We start from the raw sequence: 21,113 nt of genomic DNA, 5'->3' as shown, positions 1-21,113 counted from the left end.
GGGCAGGAGAATCGCTTGAACTCGGAAACAGAGGTTGCGGTGAGCCGAGGACACGCCATTGCACTCCATCCTGGGCAATAAGAGTGAAACTCCATCTCAAAAAAAAATAAAATAAAAAAATAAAAAATAAAAAAAATTCCATGGAGTTTTTGTAGATACAGATAGTTATTAGACAAACAGATTTTAAAATGTATACTGAAAGGCAAAAGAACTACAGAAGCCAAAACGATTTTTTTGAAAAAGAGATAAAGTTGAAGGACTCACACTACCTGATTTTTAAGGCTTACTATAAAGCTACAGTAGTCAAGACAGTGTGGTACTGTCAGAAGAACAGACAAATAGATAAATGGAACCAAACAGAGAATCCAGAAGCACACCCACACAGACATGGTCAACTGATTTTTGATAAAGGTGAAAGGGCAATAGTGGGGAATGACGTTGCAACAAATGACGTTGCAATAACTGGACATCCATATGCAAAAAACCTCATCACAACCTATACCTCCCACCTTATATACAAATTAACTCAAAATAGATCATATATCTAAATGTAAAACTATAACGTTTTTACAAGAAAAAAACAGAATAAAATTTCATGAGTTTAGTTTAGACAAAGAGTACTTTTTTTTTACCATGATGCTGAAAGTTCAACTCATAAAGAAAAAAAACTGATTAAATTGAACTCTGTCAAGATTAAAAACACTTGTGAAAGACACTATGAGAAAGAAAATCAAGCTGTAAACTGGGAGAAAACATTTGCAAATCACATTATTAGCCAAAAACTTTGACGTAGAATATACAAAGAACTCCCAAAACTCAACAGTAAGAAAACAACCCTGAGCCTGGTGCAGTGACACGCACCTGTAGTTCAACCTACTCAGGAAGCTGAGGAGGAGGGTTACTTGAGCCCAAGACTTCAGGTCTGTAGCACACTATCATCATGCCTGTGAACAGCTACTACTCTCCGGTCTGTGCAACAGAGTGAAACCCCTTCTCTCAAAACAAAAACAGAAGAAGAAAAGAAAATGACCCAGTTAAAAAAAAAAGGGCGGGGGGGTAAGAACTTTTAACAGGCACTTCACCGAAGACAACATATTGACAGTAAATAGCATATGAAAAAATGCTCAGGATCATAATTAGCCATGAGAGAAATGCAAATTAAAACCATAATGAAATGACAATACACATCTATGAAAATGGCCAAAAAACAAAACAAAACAAAACAAAAAAAACCCTGACAATACAAGTTGGATACAGAACAACTGCAGTGCCCATACACTGCTGGTGCGGACGCAAAATGCTACAGTCACTCTTAGTAATTTCTTATAATTTCTTAGTCAAGTTTAGTAATTTCTTATAAAGTTAAATATATGCTTTTCATATGCTACAGCAATCCCATTCTCAAATATTTACCTAGAGAAATGAGAAGTCATATTCACACAAAATCCTATTTGTGGATATTTACAATGATTGCGTTCATATTTGCCCCAAAGTGGAAACGATACATGTCCTTCAACAGAATGGATAAACAAACTTTGGTGCAACTGTACAGTGAAATCTACTCCGGAGTAAAATGGAACTAATTATTGGTACATGCAAGAATCTCAAAGATGAATCTCAGAAGTATCATGCTGAGGGAAAGCATCCAGTCTCAAGTGGCTACAAACTGTATGATTCCATTTTTATGACATTCTTGCAAAGGCAAAACTACTAGGACAGAAAACAGTGATTGCTAGGAACTGGGGGTGAGGGACAGGAGTTGACTACAAGAGGACAACATAAGGGAATTTTGGAGGGTGTTTGAAATGTTCTATATTCTCATTACACAGGCATTACATGAAATCTATACATATGTTAATACTAAGAACTGTGTAACTTGAAAAAAGTTAAATTTACTATACTTTTTAAAAGAATAATCTGGCTGCATAATTTTATTCTCACACAAGAATACTAATAGCATATGTATAAAACATCACCCCAAACTCAGTGGCTTAAAACAAGAAGTATTTATTTGGTTCACTACAGGTTGGTGATACTGGCTGAGCTCAGTAAGTTTTTCCTTGACATTTGGTACAAGTTATCTTCACTGTCTCATTACTTGATGAAAGTTATCTCCTGTATAACTTTCAATATGAAGCCTTACTGATGATCAGACCTCCATTTCTTCTCTGACTTAAGCTGCTATTTTTTTTTAACCCCTAGATCACTCTGTTCCAGCCACACTCACCTCCTGGATGCTATTCTCAAACATGGCAGGCACTGGCTGTTTATTCTCCCTAGAATATTCTTCCTTCAGATATCCTCTTGGCTCACTCTCACCCTCTTCAAGCCTCTTCTCAAATGTCTCAATGAAGCTTATTCTTACTACGGCAATCTACATCTGCCGAGCTTCTACTTACCGTTTTACATTTTTTATAATTTTAGTTTGTTTATTAACCTACAAGAATCCCACAAAGAAGATTCTTAGGACAGGAATCTTTGTTTTGTTCACAGATATATCTCCTGTCTCCATAACAGTGTCTACAGAATAAAGCACATAGTAAGTGTTAAATAAATAAGCTGCAGTAATAAAGACAACGTGGTATTAGTGGAGGAGATACACACATCAATGAGACAGAAACTGCATAAATATTTTCCTTGATTTTTGGACTTATTTTGCCTCTTTCACTCCCACATTTTACTAGTTCTGAAACGAAGGTGTTTATCACAAGAGAGTAAATTTGTTAGCCACTAGGCAGCAAATATAGATATATTATCATTGCTAGATATGTTCTAACACAGTCTTAGGAAGACAGTATATGGTTCATGCTATTATTAATCCTCATTATTTGTAATGGTTGCACCCCAGACAAAATTTTAATGTAAATTTGAATCCCTGTCCCTTAAAGGTACAAGGATACAGCATTTAAATGAAAAGTTAGTGTGTTAACAGAAGACTGCCAGTCAACTCAAGGCCCTAACTGCCAAATTTAGAATATCTCAGAATGGTCAAAATAAGAAAGACTGGGTGACCATTGAGGTGCGAAGGAGTACCATGCCAGAGCAAAACATCTACTAGTCAAAAGTTCCCAGCCGACTCTGAAGAGCTTTTAAAATTACAGTTGGCTGGAAACTAAGGCAAAATGAAAACACCAAGTTTACCTTTAAGGAAAGGCAAATGAAACAGACCCCAGTGACAAAAGGTAATTTAGAAGAAACTTTAAAATTAAGGTAAATGCTTCAATTCAAACTCAGATTCTAAAGAAGAATATGTAAGTGTATGGATAAATACAGGTTATTGGCATGTGGTTTAAGAAACAGTTTTTATTTAAATACAACATACAATGCATATGCATAAGGCTAGTCACTGCAGCAACATCTGTAGTAGCAAAAGGCTAGAAATCAACCAAATGTCCAATAGCAAACTGGATGATTACACTATTACACGCACAGAACAGAGTACTAGATTATATAGCTGTAAACATGAATGAAGATGATTTCTCTTTATTGCCCTGGAATAATATTCAGGATGTATTAAGTGAAAAAAGAATCTGGACAGTACACCACTATATATATACATATATATACACACACACACACACACACATATATATGTAGTAGCCAGCCAGTAAGGTGGCCCTGGGCCCCAATTATCCCTGTCCTCCTGGTATTCACACCCTTGTCTGTGTGACCAATAGTTCATGGCAGAAAGGATGGTGTGTGACTTCTGAGATGAGGATATAAACAACCCTGCAGCTTCTGCCCTGGTCAAGTGTACTTGCTCTCTCATCACTCACTCTGGGGGAAACCAGATACCATATCATGAGAAGCCCATGAGTGAGGAATTGAGGCCTCCAGCCAGAACTGAAGCCTCCTGCTAACAGCCTTGTGAGTGTACTTAGAAGTGGATCTTTTGGCCGGGTGCAGTGGCTCACACCTGTAATACCAGCACTTTGGGAGGTCAAGGTGGGTGGACCACCTGATGTCAGAAGTTTGAGACCAGCCTGGCAAAGATGGCAAAACCCTATCTCTACTAAAATTACAAATAATTAGCGGGTGTGGTGGCACATGCCTGTAGTCCCAGCTACTCAGGAGGCTGAGGCAGGAGAACGCTTGAACCTGGGAGATGGAGGTTGCAGTGAGCCGAGAGTGCGTCACTGCACTCAAGCGTGAGTGACAGGGAGAGATTCCGTCTCCAAAAAAAGAAAGAAATGGATCTTTCAGCCTGAGCAAAGCCTTCAGATAATTGCAGCCTCAGCTGATATGTGTGTGGACTACAACTTCATGAGAGATCCTGAAGGTCAGAATGACCTGGCTAAGCCACTTCCAAAATCCTGACCCACAGAAACTATGATAATAAATGTTTATTGTTTTATGCCAATGAGTTTGGGAGTAATGTGTTTTACAGCTACAGAAACCTAACACAATATACATGAAAGAGAAGAATATGAATACATATTATATATATTTATATTTATTTTCATAAAATGTTGCAATGAAGTACGTAACAAAAATTAATAAAATTGGGTATTGGCCGGGCGCGGTGGCTCAAGCCTGTAATCCCAGCACTTTGGGAGGCCGAGACGGGCGGATCACGAGGTCAGGAGATCGAGACCATCCTGGCTAACACAGTGAAACCCCGTCTCTACTAAAAAATACAAAAAAATAGCCGGGCGAGGTGGCGGGCGCCTGTAGTCCCAGCTACTCGGGAGGCTGAGGCAGGAGAATGGCGTAAACCTGGGAGGCGGAGCTTGCAGTGAGCTGAGATCCGGCCACTGCACTCCAGCCTGGGCGACAGCACGAGACTCCATCTCAAAAAATAAAAATAAATAAAATAAAATAAAATAAAATTGGGTATTTACAGGGGGAGGAAGGAAATGGGGTGGAAGAGGATAGGGATAGAATTAATTTTCTAAATGTACTCTGTTTTATTGTTTTGATTTTGCAACCTTTTAAATATCCTATGTAACTTCCAAACAAAATTAAATCAAAATTTAGAAAAAGCAATCCCTAAAAGTGAAAACAAAATGAAGCAAATGAATCTAAGAGTGCATGAAGCAGCTAAAGCATACTTCAGAAAAATTATTCAAAGTGAATTTTATTTACTTATTTATTGTTATTTATTTTTGAGACAGGGTCTCACTCTGTCACCCAGGCTGGAATGCAGTGGCATAATTATGGCTCACTGCAGCCTCAACCTCCTGGGCTCAAGCAATCCTCCCACCTCAACCTCCCAAGTAGGTGTGACTATGGGCATGCACCACCAAACCTGGCTAACTTTTTTTTATTATTTTTTGTAAAGACAGGGTCTCGCTATGTCACCCAGACTGGTCTCAAAACCCTTAGACTCAAGCATTCCTCCCATCATGGTCTCCTAGTGTGCTGGGATTACAGGCATGCACCCCTGTGCCCGGCCCAAAGAGAATTTTCAACACAATAAATTGTACTTCCTCATCAGGAAATATCCTAAATTTTAAAAATAAACTACAAAGAAATCTTCTGTTTTATTCAGTAATCACATTGTCGATGACAGTATTTTTAAAGCTAGTTATGCTACAGATAAAGCAAATGAATAGTTATATAATTGTCAACAGGAACCAAGATTTTCAGTATGAGAAAAAAATAAAAACCTAAGGCAAAAAGAAGGTAGCTCAATGTGAATGTACTTACTGCCACCAAACTGTACACTTAAAAATAGTTAAGATGGTAAATTTTGTTATGTGTATTTTATCACAATTAAACTTTTTAAAAAGCAGAAAGTAAAAACGTGGAAATCTTAAACTGCAAACAGTATGAACTCATAATGAATTTCTATTTCCAGAAAACAACAAAACATATTTCCTAGATATGTCCACTGAAAAGGTCTACAAGCATGAATCCACCAAATAGCAACGAGCACAAGCGTGCAATCCCTGAATACTACTTCCCCATCGAAAGGAACCAGGGATCCTTAGATAAATGGTTGAGTACAGGACTGAGGCAGAAAATGCACAAGATGAGCCTGGAATATCTAGTCACATTAGAAAGCAAAGAGAAATAAAAAGGAACCAACATTGAAGGGGCTCCTGCCATCAAAGAAACAGCAATTTAAACATCAAAAGGAATACCACACCAATAATTAAAACTAAGTCTTAAAAATCTTAAAATCCACCAGTTCATCTTGGAGAAATGGCTTCTGGGTCAGAGGAAATACACGATAATATGGAACATGAGAAAAACATCAGACTTTTGAAATTGAAAAAAAAGGTGGGGCACAGTGGCTCACGCCTATAATCCCAACACTTTGGGAGGCCAAGGCGGGTGGATCACCTGAGGTCAAGAGTTCAAGACCAGCCTGGCAACATGGCGAAACCCCATCTCTACTCAATATACAAAAATTAGCCAGGTGTGGTGGCACGTGGCGGTGATCCCAGCTATTCAGGAGGAGAACTGCTTGAACCTGGGAGGTGGAAGTTGCAGTGAGCCAAGATTGCGTGACTGCACTCCAGCCTGGGTGACAGAGGGAGACAACGTCTAAAAAAAAGAAATTGAAAAAAAAAAAAAGAATTGAAATTGAGGTACAATCTACAAAACATTTTGTACTCCTCAAAACTGTCAAAGTCATAAAAAACAAAAGACTGAGAAACTAGCATAGATTAAAGACTAAAGACAAACGACAATTAAATGCAATGCAGTACATCTGGAATGAATCCTAGAACAGAAAATGAACATTAATTAAAAAATGATAAAATCCAAATAAAGCTTGGCGTTAAAAATCCATGAGTTCATGGTTACTTCTGTACGTGGCCAGGGTATCAACTCATTATTTTGAAATAGCAAACAAAGAAAAAGATCTAACATTTAACCCTTCTTTCCTATATGAACAGCAACCAAATAATTGATAAAGTCCTTAACTATAATATTCCAACTAATAAAGAAGAAATGACAGAATTCAAGTGTCACAATTTGCAACACTTAATGAAATACAGACATACTTTGGAGACATTTCAGGTTTGGTTCCAGATTACTGCAATAAAGTGAATATAGCAATAAAGTGAGTTATACGAATTATTTTGTTTCCCAGTGAATATAAGTTATCTTTACAGCTGGGCGCGGTGGCTCACACCTGTAATCCCAGCAGTCTGGGAGGCCAAGGCAGGTGGATGACGAGGTCAAGAGATCGAGACCATCCTGGCCAACATGGTGAAACTGTGTCTCTACTAAAAATACAAAAATTAGCTGGGCCTGGTGGCGCACACCTGTAGTCCCAGCTACTCGGGAGGCGGGGGCAGGAGAATCGCTTGAACCTGGGAAGTGGGGGTGGCAGTGAGCCGAGATTGCACCACTGCACTCCAACCTGGCAACAGAGCGAAACTCTGTCTCAAAAAAATAAAAAGTTATCTTTTACAATATACTGTAGTCTATTAAGGGTGCAATAGCATTATATCATTAAAAAAAGTACAGGTCTTAATAAAAAAATTTTATTGCTAAAAAAATGCAAATGATTGTCTGAGCCTTTAGTGAGTTCACAGCATCTTTTTGCCAGTGGAGGGTCCCGTCTCCATACTGATGGCTGCTGACAGATTAGGCTGGTGGTGTTTGAAGGCTGGGGTAGCTCTGGCAATTTCTTAAAGTAAGACAACAATGAAATTTGCTCCATCAATGGACTTTTCCTTTCGTGAAAGATTTTTCTGTAGCATGTGATGCTGTCTGATAGCATTTTACCCACAGTAGCATTTCTTTCAAATTGGCATCGATTCTCTCAAATTCCACTGCTACTTTATCAACTAAACTTCTTTAATATCCTAAATCATTAGTCATTTCAACAATATTTACAGCTTCTTCACCAAGAGTATATTCTATTTCAAGAAACCACTTTCTTAGAAAGCTCATCCATAAGAAGCAACTCATCTGTTCAAGTTTTATCATGAGACCAGAACAATTTAGTCACATCATCAGACTCCACTTATTTTAGTTTAGTTTGCACATGAGTGCAATTCCTTGTGATGCCCCAAAACAATTACAATCGTAACATCAGCAATCACTGATCACAGATCACCAAAACAGGCAGAAATGAAAAAGTCTGAAATATTGTGAGAATCACCAAGATGTGACAAAGACATGAAATGAGCATGTGCTGTTGGACTGCCACAAACCTTCAATTTGTAAAAAACACAGTTATCTGCAAAACACAATAGAGCAAAGCATAATAAAATGAAGTATGCCTGTAATAGTGATAGCCACTTATCATTAATGGCTGCCAAAAACCAGTAATAGATAAAAGGCTTATGGAGAACTCCATGATGGATGAATTAAGCTGACATCTGTACCCATGGCTGCATCTTAACATCACAGACAAATCCATCATTATACGTCACTGGAACCTATGCGATAGAAAGTACACAACATTATCTATGAAGTATTCTGGCAAAAAGGATGCAAGAACAAAAACAGACTAAAGGTCACCGTTGTTCAGTACCCTTTGAAAAAGAAAGCTAATATGTAATTTTTTAAAAGATGGTGACAATAAAACAGAACAAAACAAGCCTTTTGGTGAAACTGACCTTAGGCTTCTATTAAACTGCAAATGAAGGTTTAATATATATAGTTTAAGCAACTTCAGTACTTAAAGAGAAAATAAACAGAAAAGCCAATGTATGAAACACATGTACACAGCAAATGACTAATATCACATCGTAGAAACACACAATTACTTTACACTCTAATATGTTCATTATGTTAAAAATGCTTTACCGCCAAAACCAAGCATAGCAACGTAACAATTTTTTTTAATGCATAGTCAATTTAGTGTATTTATATTTATTTATAAAAGCCATAATATTTTAGCTAACAGAGCTTCCCTCAGGAACCACATAATAGAAATAAATTTCTAAATACTGCATTATTAAAAACAAAAGCTGCCTTTTTTTTTTTTTTTTTTGAGACGGAGTCTAGCCTCGTCGCCCAGGCTAAAGTGCAATGGTGCAATCTCGGCTCACTGCAACCTCTACCTCCCAGGTTCAAGCGATTCTCCTGCCTCAGCTTCCCGAGTAGCTGGGATTACAGGCACCTGCCACCATGCCTGGCTACTTTTTGTATTTTTAGTAGAGACAGGGTTTCACCGTGTTGGTTAGGATTACAGGCGCTGCGCCCGGACTAAAAACAAAAGCTTTTATAGTAATTAAAAACAATACAGGGGCCGGGTGCGGTAGCTCACGTCTGTAATCCCAGCAGTGGGAGGCCGAGGTGGGCGGATCACCTGAGGTCAGGAGTTTGAGATCAGCCTGACCAACATGGAGAAACCCGGTCTCTACTAAAAATACAAAATTAGCCAGGCATGGTGGCGCATGCTTGTAATTCCACCTACTCGGGAGGCTGAGGCAGGAAAATTACTTGAACCTGGGAGGCGGAGGTTGTGGTGAGCCGAGATCGTGCCATTGCACTCCAGCCTGGGCAACAAGAGTGAAACTCCATCTCAAAAAGAAAAACAAAAACAAAAACTATACAGGTTTAGAGAGTATTAAAAGTTTGTGGCAACTTCATCTACTAAGAAAACCCGTATTTCCACATACGTACTGAACTTGCCTAAATCTAGAACCACATGTACTTTTACATTTAAATAACATTAGGTACCAAAAGCCATATCTGAACCATAAATTTGTAATTCATATTTAGAGGAAGCACAAAGACCTCTCTGTAAAAACTCTCATTTTTAAAGCCTGACAATTTGATAAAGGAGCCATGAAGTACCCAGAAAGTTGCAAATAGGCACATCAGCTTTACCAACGCTATTAAAAAACCCCAATGCCCTGTAAAGCCATGATTCCTAAACTTCTTTAGAGATATTAATAATTTCAAAACATACCCCAGCTGTACTTTTTGCTTTTCAGATAGTCTCGCTCTGTCGCCCAGACTGGAGTGCAGTGGTGTGATCTCCGCTCACTGCAAGTTCCACCTCCCGGGTTCACGCCATTCTCCTGCCTCAGCTCCGGAGTAGCTGGGACTACAGGTGCTCGCCACCATGCCCGGCTAATTTTTTGTATTTTTAGTAGAGATGGGGTTTCACTGTGTTAGCCAGGATGGTCTCAATCTCCTGACCTCATGATCCGCCCATCTCAGCCTCCCAAAGTGCTGGGATTACAGGCGTGAGCCACCGCACCCGGCCCCAGCTGTACTTTCTGAAAGCGCAATGTGTGATATATTTTTTTCAAATTATTATTTGGGATAATTTTATAAAATCTATTCAGATAAATGTATAGTACAAAATAATGCAAACCACTGTTCTAAAGCATAAAGCATTACTAGCAATAAAACAGATCTAGCAGACTAAAAAATAAAAAATAAAAATAAAAAAGCTATGTCAAGCTCTAACACATCATTCCTCCAGTATGAGTTACGCCAGAAAGCTCAAACTTCAATAACCAACATACCAAGTATGTGAGAAAAGAACAGAACACAAAACACTCACTTTTTTCTTTTTTTTTTTTGAGATGGAGTGTCGCTCTGTTGCCCAGGCTGGAGTGCAGTGGCGCGATCTTGGCTCACTGCACCCTCCACTCTGCGGGTTCCCGGGTTCAAGCGATTCTCCTGCCTCAACCTCCCGAGTAGCTGGGATTACAGGCACATGCCACCATGACCGGATAACTTTTGTATTTTTAGTAGAGATGTAGTTTCACCATATTGGTCAGACTGGTCTTGAACTCCTGACCTCGTGATCTGCCCGTGTCAGCCTCCCGAAGTGCTGGGAAACACTCACTCTTACAAAGGATATGTGCAAACAGTTATGGATGTGTATTCTATCCCCAGCCCTTTCCATATGTCTTATTTCATAGCCAAAACTGCCGTACTATTACCACCAATTTACAGATGAGAAAACAGGTTCAAGTGAATTATTTTAGCAGTGGTCACACAAGTGGTATAAGGTCAAATGACAAACCTATTACTAACCATGTAATCTTAGCAACAAAAGATCAACTGTTATTTATTCTTTAAAGAAAAATAGGACTGCCACAAAAGAAAAAGCAAGCCACCAATTTCGAACCAAATCAGTGAGAAAAAATGAGAACTTCAGTTTTTGAGTGACAAAAACAAAATTAGCTTTCCGTAATTTCAAGTAGTCCTTCAAAGTAATAAACTGGATTTATAATTAATCCTCAAAACAGCTTCTATTTGCAGGAATTAACTGCACAAACACCTTCTATTAATATAAAGTAAAACATTCATATACTCAACATATGACTTAGTCGAAGACACAGATAAAAGTATTATTTTCTCTCTCTACCAAGCTCTCAGTAGATGTGCCAAAAAACTTAATCTCATACAACCAGGCAGATATTTATGAGAGCCACCATTATGAATAAAACTCAAATAGGCCGGTTTCCAAATGTTGTAGTGGCTACAGAGAATAAAACGGATCTAGAGGTCTAATACAGTTCCACAGGGTCCCTAGTAATGGATACTATACATTATTAGCGTGTTAAAATCAAGATGTTGATAAAGAGATCTAAGTATTAAACCCAACCAAATGCTTTCTCTCTTCCTCTGCAAAATAAATGCAGAAAAGGTGGTGTCTCTAAAGATTATCAACCGCTCCTCAAAGGTTTCTGGTTACACAAATATTTACAACATTACCCGAGTATTGCAAATCCAGTACTTCTTGATAAAGCCCACACTTTTCAGTTTGATGTTTGTATCCTGATTTCTTCAGTCATCTTTAAATGTTTAAAAATGTTTTCAAAACAGAACTAAAATTTAAGCGCAAAACAAAGGAATTTGATCTGCCTTTAGTATTCCAACTAAAGACTTCCTGTTAACAGCAGGATTCCTTCCTTTGGCACATACAGTAAGTGCGTGACTGGTATGTGGCCAAGAATATAAAAGGTCAAATTTTCTAATCTGAAAGTTCTAAAGCTAAACGTAGAACTTTCTAGGCTCTAAAACTTTCTGAGATTACACAACTTGTTTTTGTGCTTCTACTAAATACAATAAGCTGAATTTAACCCTTGACATAAGGTGTTTCCTGAAAATCTAATAACTAATTGACAGGAATTACTATTGCCATTAAGTCATTACAAAACAAATTTTCCAATCTTTTTATGCTTATGACAATCAAAATTGAATGTTTGTGAAAATAAATCTATCACACATCCCTATCCTATCCTCCTACAAAGTTACTTTCTCCTTTCTATTCATTCAAATTCCTTGAACCCTATTCAGCATAAATCCTAAAAGTATGTTTTAAGTCTTCGCAAGGTGAATTCAAGAAACTTTCAGCTACTGTCTCATATTCAGATTTTTGCCTTCTGGAAAAGGAAGCTTATTAGGCTTTTCTGTTTGGCATGTAATTAGTTATTAATCTTTCCCTGCAACTTAAGTGATTCCTTCAAAAAAAGTATTTTTTTCTACAAGGTAAAACATTAAATCTATTTTGCCCTGATAAAAATTAATGTTATCAAATGAAGTATCTCAAGCAATGTATCAACTGCTGTAAAGAATTTGTTTTTCTTGGTTGGGGGAGATACCTTATTACCAGAGAGATTCTTCAACTACCTGCAACCTGCTTTAAGCCTAACGCAATCTGATATAAAAGAGCCAGGGAGGAGATTTTGAATGCAGAAGTCTACTGTCTCATTAAAACAAGGTCTTGGCTATTCCACGAAATAAAATCTTATTTCACTGTATGTACGTTCCAATAAAACTTTATTTTATTGCAGGAGGCAAGTCTATTTGGCCTATGGGTGTAGCTTGCTGACTCCTGCTGAAACCTCCCTCATAAAATTAAAAACACCCTCAAGATTAAAATTACAGTAGGGGCCTGAATTTTAATAAAATATTTTCCTTCTTTTTCCACCTCCATGTATGACTGCTTGCAAATAGTCATTTCAACAAATGGCAGTCACTAATAATTATCTTCCTGTGGTAGCCCCAGGGCAGGCTGCCCATAAGATTAACAAGCTTGCTTCTTTTAAAGAACAATAATCCAGACTGGATGCTATGGCACATGCCTGTAATCCCAGCACTTTGGGAGGCCAAGGCAGGCAGATTGCTTGAGCTGGGGAGTTTGACCAGCCTGGGTAACATGGTGAAATTCAGTCTCTACTAAAAACACAAAAATTTAGCCAGGTGTGGTGGTGCATGCCTGTAGTCCCAGCTACTCAGGAGGCTGAGGTGGGAGGATCGCTTGAGCCCGAGAGGTCGAGGCTGCAGTGAGCTGTGATCACACTACTGCACTACAGCCTGGGCAAGACAGCAAGATTCTGCCTCAAAAAAGAAAAGAGAAGAGAAGAACAAGAAAACACTGATCCTAGATCACACAGACTCCCTTGATGGTTTCCAGAAGTTGGACTGGCCAAAGAGGCCAGGCCACTTTCATCACTGGTGATCTCACCTTCTGCAAACTTTTCTGCTAAGCTATAGGTTTAAACAGTAACCTGCCATTTTTTCCCCAGCTTTCTTTCCATAGTAACTGGCAGTCACAAACACTACTGTAAACCCTAAGACTGGTCCTTGAGATATTTTTCAGACTTTGCTTACAAGTGGACCAACTGACACCAACTGGACCAGTGTTCCATGAACTCAACCATGGAACTGACATGGTCTTGCAACTCCCCAACTTACCAGCAATATCCCAGACCAGTCAACAGCCCCCATCCCCTAGCCCCCTGCTTACCAAATCATGTTTAAAACCCTAGCTTCTGAAGTCTTGCAGTGATGACTCCGAGAAACATTTCCCATCCTCCTTACTCAGCTGCCTTGCAAAAATTAAACTGTTTCTCCTTTACATTATCTGCTATCTCAGTGTTCAGCTCTATTTGGATACCACACAAGAGCCCAGTCAGGTGGTAATACTGTTTTATAGCATTTTTTTGATATATAATATTTGCACATGTTTATGGGGTACATGTGATATTTTGTTACATGTACAGAGTATGAAATGATCAAATCAGGGTATTTAGGGTATCCATCACCTTGAGTATTTATCATTTCTATGTGTTGGGAACATTTCAAGTCCTTTCTTCTAGCTATTTCAAAATGTTAACTGTAGTCACCCTACTCTGCTATCAAACCTTGGAACTTATTCCATCTAACTGTATGTTTGGACCCATTAATCTACCTCTCTTTACCTCCCCTCCCATTCTTCCCAGCCTCTGCTATCATTCTATTTTCTATCTCATGAAATCAATGTGTTTCGCTTCCACATGTGAGTAAGAACATGAGACACCTGTCTTTCTGTGCCTGATTTCCCTTAACATAATGACCTCCAGTTCCATTCAAGTTGCTGCAAATGACATGATAAACATGGGAGTACAGGTATTCCTTTGATATACTGATTTCTTTTCCTTTAGATAGATACCTAGTAGTGGAATTGCTGGATCATATGGTAGTTCTGTTTTTAGTTTTCTCAGAAATTTCCAAACTGCTTTCCATAGTGGCTGTCCTAATTACAACATTCCCACCAACAGTCTGTAACAGTTGCCTTTTCTTCACACTCTAACCAGTAATATATTTTTTGTCTTTTTAACAATAGCCATTCTGACTGGGGTAAGATACCTCACTGTGGTTTTGACTTACATTTCCTTGATGATTAGTGATGTTGCACATTTTTTTCACATACCTTTTGGCCATTTGTATGTCTTCTTTTGAAAAACGTCTATTCACGTCCTTTGCCCACTTTTTAATGGGATTGTTTTTCTGTTGGCTTCCTTGCATATTCTGGATATTAGTCCCTTGCTGGATGAATCTTTTGCAAACACTTTGTCCTATTCAATACGTTGTCTCTTCATTCTGTTGTTTCCTTTACTGTGCAGAGGTCTTTCAGTTTAACATAGTCCCCTATGTTTATTTCTCTTTTTGCTGCCTGTGCTTTTGAGGTCTTAGCCATAAAATCTTTGCTAGATTGATGTCCTGAAGTGTTTCCCCTACATTTCCTTCTAGCAGTTTTACAATTTCAGGTCTTAAGTCTTTAATCTGTCTTGAGTTAAATTTGCATATGGTGAGACCAGGGTCAGATTTCATTCTTCTGCATGTGGATATCCAATTTTCCCTGCACTGTTTATTGAAGAGTGTCCTTTTCTCAATGTACATTCTTGGTGCTTTTGTAAAAAATCAGTTGGCTGCAAATATGTGGATTTATTTCTGCATTATCTATTTTGTTCCATTGGTCTATATGTCTCTTTCTATACCAATACCATGCTATTGTGGTTACTACAGCCTTATAATAGATTTTGAAGACAGGTAGTGTGATGTTTCTAGCTCTGTTCCATTTGCTCAGGACTACTTTGGGTATTTGGGCTCCTTGCTGATTCTGTGGAAATTTTAGGATTGTTTTCTTTTATTTCTGTGAAAAATGACTGGTACTTTAATAGGGATTGCACTGAATCTGCAGATTACTTTGAGCAATATGGTCATTTTAATGATGTTAATTCTTCTGATCCATGAGCACGGGATGTCTTTCCATTTGTTTTTGTGCTCTTCAATTTCTTTCATCAGTGTTTTGAAATCTTATTTATTTTTTTAAAATATATTTATTTATATTTTTTTTGAAATGGAGTCTCACTCTGTCACCCAGGCTGGAGTGCAGTGGAGCTATCCCGGCTCACTGCAAGCTCGGCCTCCTGGGTTCACGCCATTCTCCTGCCTCAGCCTCCCGAGTAGCTGGGACTACAGGCGCCTGCCACCGTGCCCAGCTAATTTTTTGTATTTTTTTTTTCAGTTGAGAGGGGGTTTCACCGGTTAGCCAGGATGGTCTTGATCTCCTGACCTCGTGATCCGCCCACCTAGGCCTCCCAAAGAGCTGGGATTACAGGCGTGAGTCACCGTGCCCGGCCTGAAATCTTATTTTTTTAATGACATACTTGAATTTGAAAACGTATCCAATTAACTTGTACTTTACTTTGAAGTTGCGACTGGAAAGTTGTTTTAAAGTCTGTCTTTAAACTTACAAAAATTATGTCAAATTGTTCCTAAGAGAGGATCAGTAGAGATTTAGTTCTTATACTATTTCCTCAATTATATTTTGCAAATCAGATTTTCAAAACAAGAGTTTAACTTGTTATCAATTCTTCATATTTACATACTTAAACCTCAGGTAGAAAAGTATTACAAGCTATCAGTGACATCTGCAATATAGATGGGAAAGGTGAATGCAAAGAATAACACATATTCTATATTAACAGTAAAAATAGCTATTTCTATTCTCCCTCAGCTACCAAAAACTGTCTTAAGTCTCCAGATTTATAACCGCTGGGTTCATTCACTCATTCAGCCATTTATTTTTGTGAGCATCTCTTAGGCAGTCATGTGCTGTGCTAATCCTATCTGACTCTCCCCTCTCCTTTGTCCTTCAAACCCCATTAGTGGCCAAGTCCCATTAATCTGGGCATGTCCCACTTCTTCCTCTTTCCAAATTTCTTAAGTATAGGTCAAGTTCTCATTAACCACTGAATATGCACCAAATGGAAGATTATGCAGTCATTAAAACCACTCGTAAAAAGTATACAACATGAAGAAAATCATTCAAGTAAAAAGAACAGAAAACTGTACAAAATATTGTATAATCACATCCATGTAAAAAAAGAATTTGGCATGGAAAAAGATGAAGAAAATAACATACTAAGAGGATCTCTGGTGGAGAGGTACTTTGCCTTTATGTTTCTGCATTTTGCAAATTTCCTATAATAAGCAGTTAATATTCTAGAAGAAAATATAAATGAAAAACTCCCTATTAAACTTACTATTTTAGTTAGATAACAAATTATTCCTGAGGTTCAGAACTGCATATCAGAAATAACCAAAATAAACACTCAAGCATGCAGCTAATTCTTTAACCTAATTTTTTAAAAACTAAAAGGTGCTTACCCATGCCTCTTACTGCATTTCCACATGCCTAGAAAACCTCTCCTCTTCAATGTTCCAGTGAGACTCTGATGTCAGCTTTCATAAAATAAGTTGTTCTTACCAACTATTCCACATTATTTTTAAAACTTCAGCGATTTGCTTTCTCCTAAACTCTACTTCTCATTTTTCCTTCAAAAGAGTCCTAGATTTGCCTTTTCCTATTACCACTGGTATCCACTGGTACCTGCAATCCTCTTTTCTCTAGGAATCTACCCTTAATTCTAGCACAAAACTAATCTTTAAACACTGCTTTCATAAAATCACTTGTCTTTCAAAATGTGCAAGAGCTTCTGTTTGACTCAAATCTAAGCCTATTGTTGAACCACAAATCTCCACTCGACCTTACATCTTATTTCTTCAAACCAGGCAGAACTATACTGTTCCTTAGATTTAAACCACGCCTACTCTGTTTTCATTGTGCTCTTCCCAATTTTCCACGTAAAATGTCCTTCTTCTCGTCCATGTTAATCTAAAGGCCAAACTTAAGGCCCAGTCCAAGTCCTACCTCTTCCATGAATCATCTCTTTAAGTATTCCAGCCTATACCGATCTCTCTTCTGATTCCCTGTTGCACTTACAGTTAGCATCACGAAGTATAACAATTGTTCTGTGATCATTGTGTATAAATTGGTTTTGTTTCTCCAAATAAGGTACCAGACAAATAAGGTACCAGAGAGCAGAGACCAACAGACCCAAGGAAAACGCTAGACACATAAACAGTTAATACTAAATGAATAATTTTTTTCTACAGTCAAAATACTAATGCTCCAAACCATTTTTAAGTCGCCTTATTTGAAGTTATGTGAGCCAAAAAGTAAATCTGTCTCACATTTTATTTTTATCCTGCCAAAACTTAAAGTCTATAACTTGGTAGGAAAAAACAATCGGACAAAAAAGTTTAATTTTCATCTCGCTTCATTTTATCTAGTAAAACCAGGACTTTAGGAATAAAGTAGAACTGTACATTTCTCCAATCTCTTCTGCTCCTTTCAGAAGTATTTCCAAGTCAGGAGATACGGAAAGCACCTTCTTTTCCTAAATTAAATGGTAATATTTTTTGTCTGTTACAAAAAGAATAAAGACGTGCTCAACACACAATTAACCATGTGACAAGTCTTTCTGATCAACTCAGGAAATAATTCTTAAACTACTTTTTGTTCAGAGAAAAAGTGCAGGATCTAGTGAAGTAATGCGGTTGCTCAGGGTCTCACTGAGCATGCCCAGTTGTTCCTATTTTGCTTTCCTTTCCCAAGTTTGTCAAGTGTCTCTGAAGACTTACCTTTCCCATTATTCTACCAAACCTAAACCTAAATTCAGACCAACTGGAGACATTAAATTCTCTAGGTTTTCAAGGGTCACACACAGGATTAAGAGTCTAGACAGCCTCGAGATAAGTACCAGGTTTATATAACAGGAGTTAATAAAATAAATGGACACAAGGACTCTTCCATTCAGTGTAGATTAACAACTATTTGTACACAGGCTTAAGCAGAACTAGCAAAGTGGAAAAAATTTCGCTAGTAGTATTTGTTCGCGTCCCAAGAAAATCTAGAAAAGAACATCTTTTTAATAGACATGTCAATAAACTACTATATTATTTATAATGTTAAGCTACCTGAAGCATGCCTCCCCTGATTCTGTGGCATTCTTTGGAAGAGATCATGGTTGTATTCATAATATCTGTACTCTTCATGTGCACGATCTCCAAGTGGCCGCTTTCTCTGACCATCAAAAAAATTGTCTGAATAATAATATCGGGAACCAGAGTCTCCATTTTCAACAGCAAAACTAACTTCCGTTACAAACGACTGAGAAGAACCATACTCCCTAGGGACATCTGCTAGACTTCTGGCAAGATAAGAAGGTGCAGATAATCTGTTGCTTTCTCTTCTCATTATTTCATGAGGTGTTCTCTGAATTGGAGTTCTAAGGAAACTCTGGTTTCTTGAAACTACTCCATCTCCAGAAGTTGAAAAGGCATTAGGGCTTGAATCTGGAAGACAGATATCAGTTCGTCTTGGAATTGTAGGACCATGCCGGATGAAAGAAGGCATAAGATCTATAATAAAACAAAGGATAAAATTACCCTTTCATCAGTAAGTAACAAAAGTTTTCGAAAGTTGTTCATTTACATCTACCACCCCAAAATCAAATGTCAACTTTAAACACAATTTTAAATTTTGGTTTAGGACGGTACTTGGGCATTTTAAGCTGAAGAAGGTTAATATTTTCCCAATCAAATGAATTTATATAACTTGCATTAATATGCTATGTGTAAAAGCTCAGCTAGAATGAAATGTATTCTGCATACTACCATACATAATATGATAAAATGCCAATAATCTTATCTGTGAACTACACATCAATGACATGGTCATGAATTAATGAATAATAGGAAACAATCTAACAAACTGATAGTTTCTAGTTAATTAAGCTAGTAGTTTATTTTGTTGTTCTCACTTCATTTTAGAAACTGCCAAAAATCCTTCTTGAAGCAAACACAATTTCAAAAATAAAATAGAACTTAATGCTACTCACAAGTATGTAAAAGTGGATTCCTTTAAAGATTAAAAAATTAGTAGCTCTTTCTTCTCTTGGAATTACCTAGCACTAGCACAGTAATCAAAAGCTAGAAAGCCAAAAATTTACGTATGAAAATTGAAAATAAAAAGCTCTCATTTCAAAGAGGCACACAAATGTTGAATTGGCTCAAAAAAACCAAGCCTGAAACTATGTAATTATAATTCAAAATAGTAGATAATAGAACAATGGCTTTTAGGATACTGTACTTTTAAACACGAAACTTGAAAACAGCTTAAGACATTCCTAGTTAGAAAGCAAATACCTTTAAAACAAGAAAAAACCTGAATATGGAGACCCTCTTATTATTCATTAAGTAAACAATATTGGAGACACTCATATTAATAAGCTTCAGAAACTAACACTGGACAGAAACAAATATCCGAATAAATAAGGCTCAACACTTGATGTAACGACAACAAAACAAAGTATATCAAAAGTTATTTGCTTAATTGTGACAAACATGAACAAAACTGCATGTTCTGCATATGTACCCCAGAACTTAAAGTATAATAATAAAAAAAGTGTGACAAACATGATTCACGATTTCAAGTAATGTTTGATAAACTTTATTTGTAGCAAACAGCAAGCTACCACTTAAAAACAGCCAAAAACCTAACAGCATGTGTGACTGAAAATCAAGTTAAAAAAAAAAACTTAAAAATCAAGTTTCCAGTTACTGACATGCTCAACTGACATATATTTTGTTGAAAGTATTGCAAGTACTACTATAAATCTGGAAGGCTGACAATGTGGTTATAATGGAGAACATGCTCTCCCATCTGTGTGATCTTGGGCAAATACTAGAAACCTAGCATTCCCAATTACAGTATGAGGTAATACTTAAGTCACAAGGTTACTACCAGCTTCCAAGAAGGAAACTTACGCAAAGGGCCCAGGGCGCAGTATAAGCACCAAAATACCAACTCCATGCCTCACAAATGTCCTGAACACACAATAATTAAAAATCCAAGAGATTCAACTCAAAAATCAAACACTTAAATTAAGAAGAAAAGTAGCGGGGGATCGGAGGTGGGGGTTGAGGGTGGGATATACCCTATCCAAAAAAAAAAAAACTTTTCCGGGGGTGGGGCGGGGGACGGTGGAATTTCTCTAACACGATAGAAATCATTTTGAGTTGCCTTTTTGGAATCTCACGAATATAGCCAAATACAAAGGCTTTTGGCTTTCTGCTCTGGGATGTAAGAGTGATGAGGCTTTGGGTGGCAGCCACAAGAACTATGGTGTGCTTTTCACCTTCTCAAGTCTGCATCCGGCAGCAGGACTAAGGAATTCTGCCCCAGAGTTTGCACAACTTACAGCACGGTCGAGAGACACCAACAATGTTTGCAAACATGAGGCACATCTGGACGCACCCAGAAGAGTAAAAAGTGTCCCTGTCTAATTACTCATTAGGTTATAAACAATTTAAGTGTTTTCTAGTCTCTCTTCCAGTACTCAAAACCAACAACTCTCTGCCAGGCGGGGTGAGGAAGTCTGTTCAATTTTTAGGGGGTACTCTTGGCGCGGTTAGGCGCGGGGGGCTAACCCAAGTTTCTTAGTCTTACGGGCTTTCAATCAACAAATACCACTTCAGGCACAAGAAAATCTCACAACCAGTATTTCACAGCGACCAGCGACAAAGGAGAAGCCCTGGGGACCCGCCGGCGCCCCCGCCCA

The 21,113-nt window shown here is 37.9% G+C and overlaps 1 protein-coding gene across 2 annotated transcripts in view; it reads right to left on the bottom strand.

Annotated features, from left to right (window-relative positions):
- SAV1 (salvador family WW domain containing protein 1) overlaps positions 1-19,154 on the bottom strand; it is a 34,200-nt gene extending 15,046 nt beyond the window's left edge. For both annotated transcript variants that reach the window (XM_011999752.1, XM_011999751.1), the window contains exon 1: positions 18,469-19,154. In XM_011999752.1, the coding sequence (XP_011855142.1) occupies positions 18,469-18,907 (439 nt within the window). In that variant the 5' untranslated portion in view covers positions 18,908-19,154. The remainder of the gene's footprint in view (positions 1-18,468) is intronic.
- Between the last annotated feature and the right edge of the window lie 1,959 nt (positions 19,155-21,113).

Source organism: Mandrillus leucophaeus, unplaced genomic scaffold, assembly GCF_000951045.1.
Source record: "Mandrillus leucophaeus isolate KB7577 unplaced genomic scaffold, Mleu.le_1.0 Scaffold60, whole genome shotgun sequence".
In the NCBI taxonomy this organism is placed as follows: domain Eukaryota; kingdom Metazoa; phylum Chordata; class Mammalia; order Primates; family Cercopithecidae; genus Mandrillus; species Mandrillus leucophaeus.
The sequence above is the reverse complement of the archived record's forward strand: the minus strand, read 5'-3'. Positions and strand labels throughout refer to the sequence as shown.